At 40.0% G+C, this 11,715-nt stretch overlaps 1 protein-coding gene across 5 annotated transcripts; it reads left to right on the top strand.

The window, feature by feature from the left end:
* Positions 1 to 1,683: 1,683 nt before the first annotated feature.
* Positions 1,684 to 11,449, top strand: LOC123509687 (ADP-ribosylation factor-related protein 1-like). Of its 5 annotated transcripts, XM_045264168.1 has the most exons (7): positions 1,684 to 1,890; positions 2,484 to 2,617; positions 4,522 to 4,653; positions 4,929 to 5,099; positions 5,216 to 5,297; positions 6,691 to 6,862; positions 7,567 to 11,449. In XM_045264168.1, the coding sequence occupies exons 3-7, from the start codon at positions 4,561 to 4,563 to the stop codon at positions 7,655 to 7,657; spliced, it is 609 nt and encodes a 202-aa protein (XP_045120103.1). In that variant the 5' UTR covers positions 1,684 to 1,890; positions 2,484 to 2,617; positions 4,522 to 4,560; the 3' UTR covers positions 7,658 to 11,449. The 5 variants fall into 5 exon arrangements, with proteins under 5 accessions (XP_045120103.1, XP_045120102.1, XP_045120101.1 ...); XM_045264167.1 differs by lacking the exon at positions 2,484 to 2,617 and having other exon boundaries at positions 1,684 to 1,981; XM_045264166.1 differs by lacking the exon at positions 2,484 to 2,617 and having other exon boundaries at positions 1,684 to 1,895.
* The last annotated feature ends 266 nt before the right edge of the window (positions 11,450 to 11,715 follow it).

Here is an 11,715-nt window from a genome sequence, read left to right on the forward strand (position 1 = left end):
ATATATATATATATATATATATATATATATATATATGTGTGTGTGTGTGTGTGTGTGTGTGTGTGTGTGTGTGTGTGTGTGTGTATATATATATATATATATATATATATATATATATATATATATATATATATATATATATATATATATATATATATATATATATATATATATATATATATATATACTTAGAATAACACTATAGCAAACTCAGACAGTCGTCTGAAATGCAAAAATAACAAAGTTTGAAAGATGAAATAAGAAGTGAACAATAGGCGTGCACAGACGTGTGTGTGTGTGTGTGTGTGTGTGTGTGTGTGTTGGCCTCCTTTCTTATTAATCTTGTTTCTCAATTCTGTCAGCCTTTAGTGTGTACCCTGCAACCAAATTAAGTACAACATCTACTGTTAAGTCTGCCAGATTATCGGACATTTCAAACAACTCTACTGCCAGATAATTAGTTGAAAATCCTTTAGCAGAGAGAATTCTGCCCGGTGCAGATCAGATCCTCCTATCGTCCACCAGTAGGTTACCACCATCCATACTTCATCCACACACCCCATACAGATTCACCCATCCAATTACCCACTCATTCATCTACCAACCTAACGTGTGTGTGTGTAAGTAGCTATAGTAAGTATAGTTTATTGCCATTTTTAAGGAATATAGGCAGATTTACAGTCAATAAATATGTCAGGCATGGTCTGTCGAGTCGAAACGCCATCTGCTTTGGTACTCATGTTTCAGAGGAATGGAGCACATCACGATATACAGAAATGTACTGAGTGAGAATGATAATAGTGCCACATGAGTCCGTACATATCCAGCCTGCTGAACTGGATGCACGCACGTAGTGGACTATTGGTGGCAGCAGCATGGTTTAATATAATGTTGTTGTATTGAATTCTCAGCTCTGCAATTTGTAAGCAGGTCTTCATTGCTCCAAGTTTTTTTTTTTTTTTTTTTTACAAACAAACCGTGATTTTACATACAATGGTAGTTTATTCCAATTGTTAACCACCACATAGTACTTAACTACCTACAGAAGAATTTTTTGTTTAGTCTTGACCTTTTTTCTTTTTTTCTTTTATTATTATTCTTTAAAGATATCCTTTGTTCTCCATTCTTTTATTACAAAAATGATGTTTCACATCTGGTCTGGAGATCATACACTTTCGTCAGAATTTTATGTCTCAATTCGATCACCTCACACCCACGGTACAAATATATCTGGACCGTGCTCACACCCTCCTGTATACCAGCTTTAGTAATATATAACACCGAATGAGCGAGACTGAGGTGGTCTTGGAGGAGGTAAAAGACGGAAATGAGAATTGGAGGATGCCGGAGATGGATCTATATAGGTAGTATGTATGTACCTGTCAAAAGAAAGAGAGGAAGACCTCTGAGCTAAAAAGAAAGTAATGAGTGCAGTAAAAGAAATGATGCTTGTAATGGATGTGATTGAGGAAGGCTCAATTGATTGAGCGTAGTAAAGAAAGTAAAAAAGAAAAAATCACATGATCACAAAAAAGTGAAATAAGTCAAGAAACTTATATATAACAAAATAGCAAACTACAAGTGGCTCTTCTATACGGCAGACCAACCACTCACACCAAGATACACCAGACATGCGGGAAATAATAGAGAATAGGACAAGAAATGGTGACATCAGTCGTTTCAAGATCAAGACTGACCGCCACTGGCCCACTACCACCACAACAACAAGGGCTGGTGAGTCGAGGCTCTAGCGGAACACCTTCAGGCAGCCAAACTCATGAGATATCACCCCAGTACTCCTCCCAGTGAATGCCATGTGTATGTTCCACCTGGGGCGAGACGCGCGGCTCCCCTGAGACACTGTCCCCGTCACCTGTCGCTCCTGGGAAGGTGAGGTGGGTTCAGGCACAGTCCACGTCGCCAGCTGTGGGAGACACGTCACCTGCTGCTGCGTCTGGGGCTGACTGCCTTACTTCACTCAGTATTACCTGCATTACTTACTTAATTTGGTCTGGAGCTTACTTGCTTTGCCCATGTTGTTTACTTTGTACTTGCCTGACTTCTTGGCTTTATATACCCATTTGATTACTCTGTACTGTGGCTGACTAGATTAGCTTATTTTGTACCAAGTGGCTTACTTACGTCTGGAGCTTACTTTGTTTACTATTTACTGAGGTGGCTACTTACTTGATTTATGGTAAATCTTAGCAATAGCATCTTGTATATTCTGTTGTCATCTGTCACTACTAGGAGGGACTGTGTCATTGCAACTGAAAACATGCATGTAAAAGTTAACAAACACAAGAGTAGTCTCAATGTCTATATGAACATTATTAAACAAAGCATTGTTAAATGAACTTATTTGTTATAAACACTTTTTTGTTGACTTTCTACATGTCTTTTTTTTTCTAACTACCAGAGCTTTTGGTTTTACTTCCAGCACAGCCACCTTCCCTCCTTTCCCACCATCTTACTCTTTTTAGGACAAGCTTGTGATGGATACTCAAGGAAAATCTTGCTTTGCTGCAGTAACGTCACCCAAAAGTTGATTAATCTGACATTTCAAACTGCACGCCTGTCTGAGGTCATGACAGCAAGTAAGCTGACGTGGTGCCAGGTCAGTCAAGTGGTGTGGTGTGATGCAACACCACACCTCCAGTGCACAGGTCCACACTTTGTTTTTCTTTATTGGCAGCTCTAAAGTAGTGTGATACTGTGTCATGTCTCCAGAGTGCAGGTCAGTACATTCTGTGTTGGGATTGACAGACGTAATGGCCAGCACAGGCTTAACTTTGTGTGCCTGTACAGGAGCATCATCTGTTTGGACTTTGAATTTTGTTCAGGAGATTTTTAATGAGCCACTGTGGATACACTAAAGCCAACCACACAAAATAAAATCACAAATGTGTTGTATATCAAGTACAGGCAACCCGTGTTTAACGCACGGGTTACGTTCCTAAAAACCGTTCGTTACGTGAATTTTCGTTAAGCGATCCAATTATAACAACTTTGACCCCTGACTTGAACTTCCATTGAGAGTAAACAAAGCAAGAATGCATCATAGTATAGTAAAAGGTTTAGTGAAAGGAAAAATTATGAAGTTAAACATTTAAGCAGTTTAATTTAAGACTAAGTCATTATAATGTACACTAATGTATGTATGTAAGTAACTTTATAATGCTAATGATCTTAAATTTATGAAGGGAGGGAGAGTGGAGCGGGAAAGATGCTAACTGGCAACCTGTGGAATGTAAACAAAAGGCCCATCATTGTACTGCATACAAAACTTATGTACCACACTTCCACAAGGCTTTCCATTTTATTCATTGCAGACTCACAAGTTCGGGTGGTTCATCTAGCTTGCAAGGAAGATACGGTCTCACCAGCCTTCTTAATAGAGTCTGCTGACTTGAAAGTAGTAGAGACAGTAGATGGAGTCAAGCCATGGTGGCGAGCAATGCTATTAATTTTCTCGCCTCGTGTCTGTGAATAATATCTAGCTTCACTTTTTTTTTTATTTATACCATGTGGGCTTTTCACGGGAATTTATGGGCTAAAGGGGATACTTTTTAGGGTACCTCCTATCTCAAAGCCCACCCGCTAGGAAACCGTTGCCCTGAGTGAGGAAGCCCAACCTGCACTCAGACCGTGGACAGGTTGGGCTTCCTCACTCAGTGAGTAAGAGACTTCCTGGTGTTCTTAGCAATGCTAGACAACATTGCAGGGGTGGTTGCAAGGCGTTTTGGTGGCATGTTGAGCGAGGAAAGACGAGCTGCTGCTGGACGCTGTTATTGTTTTGAACAAAAATCGGGAAAGGGTAGGAGATTGAGTGGTGCACATTTTGTCCACGAGAGGTGCTGGTGTATTCAAAAGCCTGTTGACTTGTGTGATACGGCGGGGCTTTCAAACTTGGAAAAAATTACCTGAATAAAATTTCGTTAAAGCGAGTTTTGGTGTTCGTTATACGAGCAGATGGTAGTAGAAGGAAACGTTCGTTGTAGCGAAATTTTATTGTGTGAACGTTCGTTAATCGGGGGTTGCCTTTACCTAATCACTAGTTTTATGTGAATATTTTGGTGCTTGATCAGGAGATGCTTTCGATAAAATTATCCCTGGTTATTAGTACTTGTCTGGCTGGAAGATTATGCAAATGACCTCAGCCTACTAATTACAGACACTGACTGCTTATTTCTGGGCAATATGTGACACTTCCAGTTATGGTCTACATAATGAAGGAATCAGCTGTGAAATGCATAAATTGAATGAATCCAAACATAATCTAGCCCTCAGATATGAATCGTAATGTTATTTTAATGGTATCGGAATTATTTCCTCCATTGTGAAGCATTGAATCTAACTGATGTTTGAACATGGATCTAACAGGTTGGAAGACAGTTACTACAATTTAAGAGGGCTGTGCTGTGTATGGGATCACACTTATGATAGTACTTCTTGTATTATTGGTAGATGTATGTCCTTCAATACAGCTCCTGTTTACTCCTGCCTCACTTCCCCCCTCAGGCACATACCCTGAAGAATTGGCACCTCTGTTAGTGAGTCATGTTCTCCCTCTTCTACGGCCTCTACAAGTACCTGTTCAAGAAAGATGAGTTCTTTGTCCTCATCCTTGGCCTGGACAATGCTGGAAAAACAGTATGTATCGTGTTTATGGTACACTGGCCTGCTATTGCTAAGGTCAGCAGATCAAGTCTCGCTTGGGCTCATGATTTTAATCTCTTTACTGGGAAGTTACTACTGTAGTTGGAAGACCACAGTCAGGAGTTGGGTTCACCTGGGTGATGTTCTGGAGAGCACCAGATGTAGTTGATAGCAAAACTAAAACCAACAAGCTTTAACTTTAACTTTTGGCCATTACGTACATTGTATTGAGGGTGAAAATTTGACAAAGTTGATCATAATATTTCCAGACTTACCTGGAGGCTGCCAAGACCAAGTTTACTCGTGGCTACAAAGGCCTCAACCCCAGCAAGATAACCACCACTGTTGGGCAGAATGTTGGTGGCATCTCCTACTCAGGGATCAAGTTGAGTTTTTGGGATCTTGGAGGGCAGGAGGAACTACAGCCACTTTGGGAAAAGGTAAACATCAAGAGAAAGTAAGAAAGAATGGATATTTTCCTCCTGTGACATGTATTAGCATGTTGATGGTATGAAGTATGTTTGATGACCTGTGGCTGTTGTTCTTCCCATCACAGTACTATGCTGAATGCCATGCCATCATCTACATGGTGGACTCGGCAGACAGGGAAAGGATGGAGGAGTCTAAGGAAGCCTTCGGTAAGTTATCTGTCCGCAAATGTGTGTTGGTTTTATCCTTAGCATTATTAGCTGTACTCATCTATGCTTCACGTCATGTAATGATACTTACTTCTCATTTTCTGCCATGTTCTTGTGCATGTATTTTCACCAATATGAGAGAAAGGAGAATGTATATTTAAGAATATCTTTGAAAAATTGTTAAACATTTGATGATTATGTACATTTTTTTTTCATGTTGCATATTAATTGGAGATGTGTAAAAGTTTAGATAGATAATTTTTTTCTTTTTTGTAACATGCCATTAGTTAAAGATAAGGCTAGGTGTGTAACAACAAACAATTACTGTTGTAGCAGTTAAACTCACTGCATAGGGTGGTAACTGAGTGAGTGGTCTTGGCCATTCAGAGGCCCAGTGAAGGTGATGTAAGCAGATGGTGACTTACTGTATACAGCAGGACCAACCTTGGGGTCAGGAGCACTAATACAACAACTCGCTGGTGTTTCACATATGATTATTTCACATTATCATCATTGAAACTCAACGGAACAGGAGTTCAAGGTACCCCATAGCACTCTCAACACACACACACACACACACACACACACACACACACACACTGGCTTCACAAGCCAGAGGGCCGGGGTTCGATTCCCCGGCCGGGTGGAGATATTTGGGTGTGTCTCCTTTCACGTGTAGCCCCTGTTCACCTAGCAGTGAGTAGGTACTGGATGTAAATCGAGGAGTTGTGACCTTGTTGTCCCGGTGTGTGGTGTGTGCCTGGTCTCAGGCCTATCCGAAGATCGGAAATAATGAGCTCTGAGCTCGTTCCGTAGGGTAACGTCTGGCTGTCTCGTCAGAGACTGCAGCAGATCAAACAGTGAATTACACACACACAGAGGCTGCCTACCCTAGTCTACCTACATGGTGACACCTAAACTGGGGCACCTCCAAACTACTAAGTGGGTTTACTCTGTGAGTCAAATTGATCTCTGCAGAGAGTAAAGCTCCTAACCTAACCCTGTCTTAGATCATAGACATGATAAAGATAAACCTCCCAGAACTGGTTCAGCAATTTTACCCACTTCACCAAGTTTTACAGTCACATATTTCACATATTTCAAACTGCACAGATGTTTCCTAAAGTACGATACCCTTTGAGAGGGCAAAGTTTGGCTAGGTGGAAGCTGGTAAAGTAAGTGGAGCTGATCACTGTCTCCTATGTAATGGCGGATGTGGGTTAAAGTTTCCTTCTTCCTCAACTTGCTATCTAGCAGTGATTCCCACAAATTACACTCACAGAGTTTGAAAATGAATCCAAGAGTGGTTCAAAAGGCTTCATAGAACAATACCTTAATGTTTTGGGGTCGTTACACTGTTTGTCATAGTAAAGTACCTTTGTATCCATTTCAGACAAAATGATATCCAGTGAGAACCTGATTGGTGTTCCCCTGCTGGTGCTGGCCAACAAGCAGGACATTCCAGAATGTATGGGGGTGCGGGAGGTCAAGCCCATCTTCAACCAGTCCGCTGACCTCATTGGCCGCAGGGACTGTATGGTGATGCCAGTGTCAGCATTGACAGGGTGGGTACTTACCTCCTTCTTTCATTCCTTTGTGTCATACTGTAAATCTGACTGGCGTGTTTCTCATGTGGATTTAGCTGAGACAGATATTATATTTACATGCATAGATAAATAGATTGATTGAAGTTTGTTGACTACAAAATCACAGACACCTTTTTGTACATCTGAAAGCTGTATGAGCATGCATTCCCTGCGATAACTTACTCTCTTAATCCTGTTTGAGGACTGGCATCTCAGTGGGCCTTTAGTTTGATCATTTTTGTTGCCCCTGGCCAGTTTTGTCCTCTTGCATAAAGAAAAATATGATACTTTCAAATGGATGGAAATTAAATGATAGGTATGAATATAAACATGACATCTACAGTGCATATGTACTGAAAATATACATGGGAGGGGCAGGATGGCAGGAGGCTTAAGATTAGTTTGTTAGCCTAATGTGTGTGTGTGTGTGTGTGTGTGTGTGTGTGTGTGTGTGTGTGGGTGTGGTAATTTATCTGGGCCACATTGTGTGAGATTGCTGGTTGGTATATAGATAGATAGTAATGTTGTAAGTTTAAATGCTTACATTGAATATAAATTGTATGTTAAAAGAGTAAGGATGAAGAAAATTCTCAGATAACAAACTTTCTTGCTATTTTACAAGCATGCCAGAGAAAAGGTGTAGTTGTGTAGCCTGATGGTTGCCTGATGTCTTGCCTTACCAGTGCTGGTGTTGATGAAGGGATTGACTGGCTGGTGGAGTGCATCAAGAGGAACAGTGACGTGCGTCCGCCACCGAACCATGATGACACCTGATGCTACCACTGCTCACCCTTCATAGCTATAACTACTGCAGGAACATAGGTCTCTTACCTTCACACACCAGGCAGACTTACCTACTGTACTCATGATCATATACCACACTGCTCTGGGACAGCCTCTCCTTGTGTGTCCCCTGACAGGAACTGCACAGATACCTGATGAGAATCCTGATAAGAGAAATTAATGGGAAGAGAAAATGCACTTGTTGATTTGATAGGGAACATTGTGACTTAGTACCATCAGACACAGTTTGTAGTTGGTTTGAGCATTTTAATGATGGATGAGTGTTTGGCATTCTGTTTGGGGAGTGTGAGGCTGGACTCACTACATATAGGGTGTTTTTCTTTCTTGGTAATGTAGATTTGTTGAATATGATCTTTGATGTACAAATCTGTGGCAGAAACTTTAATGATAGCCCTCAAGACAAGATTTGAGAGGTGTGCCTACTGTGTGTGTGTGTGTGTGTGTGTGTGTGTGTGTATGGGGTGGATAAATGTACATGAGAAAATTTATGTGCACTGTTCTGTCTTCTGTAATGGTTTAAGACAACATATTTATTGGTTCTATATCTTAGTGATTATATGAGTCTTTTTATTGTGTGTCTGCACTGTGGTTGAAATTTTCTACATAACACAGAGCAATGAAATGGAGCATCTTTAAGCTTAAAGGACTTGATTACCTTGCAGTTCCTGAAGTCACTCTTAAATTCACCAATATTTTCAGTTCAGTGGCTTAAAAGTTGGCCACGAAGATTTGGTGATTTCATAAGTGAAGATACCAATTAATCACCAATGTTTTTTTTGTTTGTGTCCACCACTGAGTTCCTTGGCAGTGGTTCACATCTCTTCAGTTGGTGGTTCTGTTGACTTCCCTGCTGTCACTTGTCTTAGAGCATCATCCTTTATTCATAACTTGTTAGTCCTGGCAGTGTTTCAGCAGGTGATATTAATGATTTCTATTGTAAGTTTGCAAGGTTCGCACTTATATTAGTTTTTGATATGGCTGACATTGTTGACTTCTTCATTCATGTCTAGCCAGAGAAGAAAAACATCAGAATAGTAAAGGGTTCAGCATTTCTTGGTTTGTGTTTTGTGAAGATAGTCTTGTGATCAGGTTCCTGGACCTCCATGTTTATGATGGGAGAAGTGTTGTCCCATTAGTGGAGAACGATGCCTTGTTAGTGATGGCATAGATCAACAGATGCTGCCTGTCATTCATTCTCCTTCTTATAGTTTTGGTTTTCCTTGTCAATAGTAATAGTAATAGATTATGATGTCATCAAGGGAATGCATGTATTTATTCCTCATGAGTAGATTAAGGATAGAACTTTTGTTGCAAGAATCCTGCTTGTCTACCATCATTCCTGTTTTAGAATGGGAGCATAAAATGATGTATTTCAATCAGAAAAAAAACATGCATTGTGTACTTTTATGTTATTCATATCAAAATACTGTATTGGTGAAGAATTGTCAGGTCTCGTAATGAATCTTTTCGTTTGTGTTTTAAGCACGTGTGTGATTGAGCGAGTGCAAGCAATGATGTATTTATAGATATTGTGTGGATAGCATGTTGGGTGAAGCACAGTGATGCTGCCAGTCTTGTTCCATGTGTATAAATTTTATAGAGAATACTTATATATATGTATATAGACAAATGTAATGGGCAGTGGTGGTGAAGGAGTGCAGGTGTGTGGCTGGCATGGTGGAGGTGCCAGAGAGTGGCTATAGCCCACACCTGCTGCTCTGCCTAGACTTGAAGCAGTTTTGTGCTGATATAGTGGAACAATATGTTTCACTTTACCACTAGATCTACATATTTTGTGTTTGAGGACCAAGTATGCCTCTCTCCCCTGCCTACCACCAGCCTGAGGCACTGTGCCCACAGGTAGGTGAAGGCGCTGCAGGTGGTTTAAGGTGCTCAGTGTTGTACTGCTGCTACATGGGAGGAGTAGTACTGGACAAACTTTGGTTATTCCTTACTGGTAAATCATAATTTCTATGTGAATCATATCCCTGAAAAGTACTATATTAAGTGGAAAATTTGTTAATTGGTATCAACTTTTGACTTCTTTGTATATTTATTTTAATATTTTTTTTTAGGTGTCATTTTCAGAACTTACTTTTGAAGAGCAGAATGACTGGTGAGTTTATTATGTTACTAACCTTAAAGATTCATAAATGAGATGTTCATCTTGTGAATTGCAACAAACTTTCTTCTGATTGACTTGCTTACAGCAAGGCTGGTGTACACAGAACTGTGACCTGAGTGACATAAGATGCTGGTAAACAAGTTCCCTCATGACCTCACTAGAAAATGGGAGTTCATAAGACATAAGGTTGCCTGAGGGATAGGGTGATGTCACTTGTCTGCCAGATTGAAAATTGCACCAGATCAGCTCTTCATTATCATGAGTCAAAACAAAGTGATGATAGGACAGAGGTTCTGCTGGCATCATCAGACACCACCAAATGGACTTCTCTTCCACCATAAGTAGAATGTTTGGAAGTGGTAAAGTCCCTATTGAGTTCTGCTGCATAAACTGTATTGTTCATGTCACTTAAAAGAGAGAAGTGGCCTTATCATTGGACAGGTGGATTGTTATGTTTGCAGCAGATATACAAAGCAAAACTTGCCCATTTACTGCCAGAGACCAAGAAAGATAGCTTTTGATAATAGAGTGCTTGGGGAAGAAAGGTATTGCTGCTTTGCTGGGATTAATACAAGGGACATTAACCAGGTGGTGGTTTATAGATTTGATGATTGGCAGTTGTAGACCCAAGGGTAGTGGTCAGACTTTGCTTCAGAGTTGTGGTGAGGTGAATGGCAGGAATGGATGGGGACAGAAAGGGTACAAATTTGACTTATTTGGAAGGGAGGTTCAGGGAAAAGGAAAAAATTAGAGGATGTTGATCTTGATCAGGGATAGGATAAAAGATACTGGGACTAGGAAAGGGGTAATATGTGGCACCAGTGATCTAGTTTGTAGATTTCCTACATGGTTGATGAAAATGGGAAGGAGAATGCCGTGGTATGTGAGTCTGACCTCAGCCATGTGAGCCTCCATACCCAGACTGATGCTGGGCAGGCAATCTCAACGACTAATATCAATTGCAGTTGTGATGAATTCTGTTTCCGAGTAGCTTAATTTTATCTCTTATTGTCATTTTGTATTGGAGTGTGTGTGTGTGTGTGTGTGTGTGTGTGTGTGTGTGTGTGTGTGTGTGTGTGTGTGTGGCTGGGTTTTCCATCCTGGCTGTGCAATAATTCATTGTTTCCAAGAGTACAAGAGAGTTCTTGCAGTGCGAGCAAGGACCACCACCAACACTATTTTTTAACACTGCATCTTATTTTCTTCTAAATTGTGATAGATCCATATTTCTACTTCATTTTATAAAATTCAGTTGCAATGATATTATCAACATATCTGATGAAGATTTGATGCTGCATTATGTATATGACCTACAAAGTATTTTATATGAGAGGTCTGTCAGTTTTGTATCATCATCATTTGGTTCTGTTCCTTCCTCTCCCTGATGTGCAGGAAGGAGGCCTTGCAGGAAGCCTGGCAGAACACTGTTGCCTCTGTGACACTACATAGGCTTTAAGAGTGAAGTGTTGCTAGCTCTTGGTTTCAAGTGATGCAATCATTTTAACTCATGTGCTGCAATCAATTTGTATCATAGTAATTATTATAATGATAGATTATTATTATTATTATTATTATTATTATTATTATTATTATTATTATTATGTATAACTTATTGAATAAATTGACATTTTCACCAGGAGATTTTTTTTTTTATTGAAAATGCTTCAATATGATGTATGTACATTTATTGTTTTAGAATGAGAACCTTGATACATCATGTACCGTTGTGTTATTGATTATATAAACGAATACTTATTACATGCACCCATACCTTGCTATAACAGAGAGAATGATTAGTGTAGACAAACTCATCTTCAATGGTTCAGTTGACCTGTTTTCCTGTTTCATGGTCGGTATAGTTTCCTTTCTAGAGAAGTTACTTACTTACTTGTTACTTGGGGTG

Source organism: Portunus trituberculatus, chromosome 27, assembly GCF_017591435.1.
Source record: "Portunus trituberculatus isolate SZX2019 chromosome 27, ASM1759143v1, whole genome shotgun sequence".
Lineage (NCBI taxonomy): Eukaryota > Metazoa > Arthropoda > Malacostraca > Decapoda > Portunidae > Portunus > Portunus trituberculatus.

What these genes read in the sequence shown, in the direction of transcription:
- LOC123509687 (XM_045264167.1), top strand. Translation starts at nt 4,561, where the DNA reads ATGTTCTCCCTCTTCTACGGCCTCTACAAGTACCTGTTCAAGAAAGAT. An exon ending in TGGACAATGCTGGAAAAACA is followed by an intron (nt 4,654 to 4,928) that starts GTATGTATCGTG and finishes TAATATTTCCAG; the next exon opens with ACTTACCTGGAGGCTGCCAA. An exon ending in GGAGTCTAAGGAAGCCTTCG is followed by an intron (nt 5,298 to 6,690) that starts GTAAGTTATCTG and finishes TATCCATTTCAG; the next exon opens with ACAAAATGATATCCAGTGAG.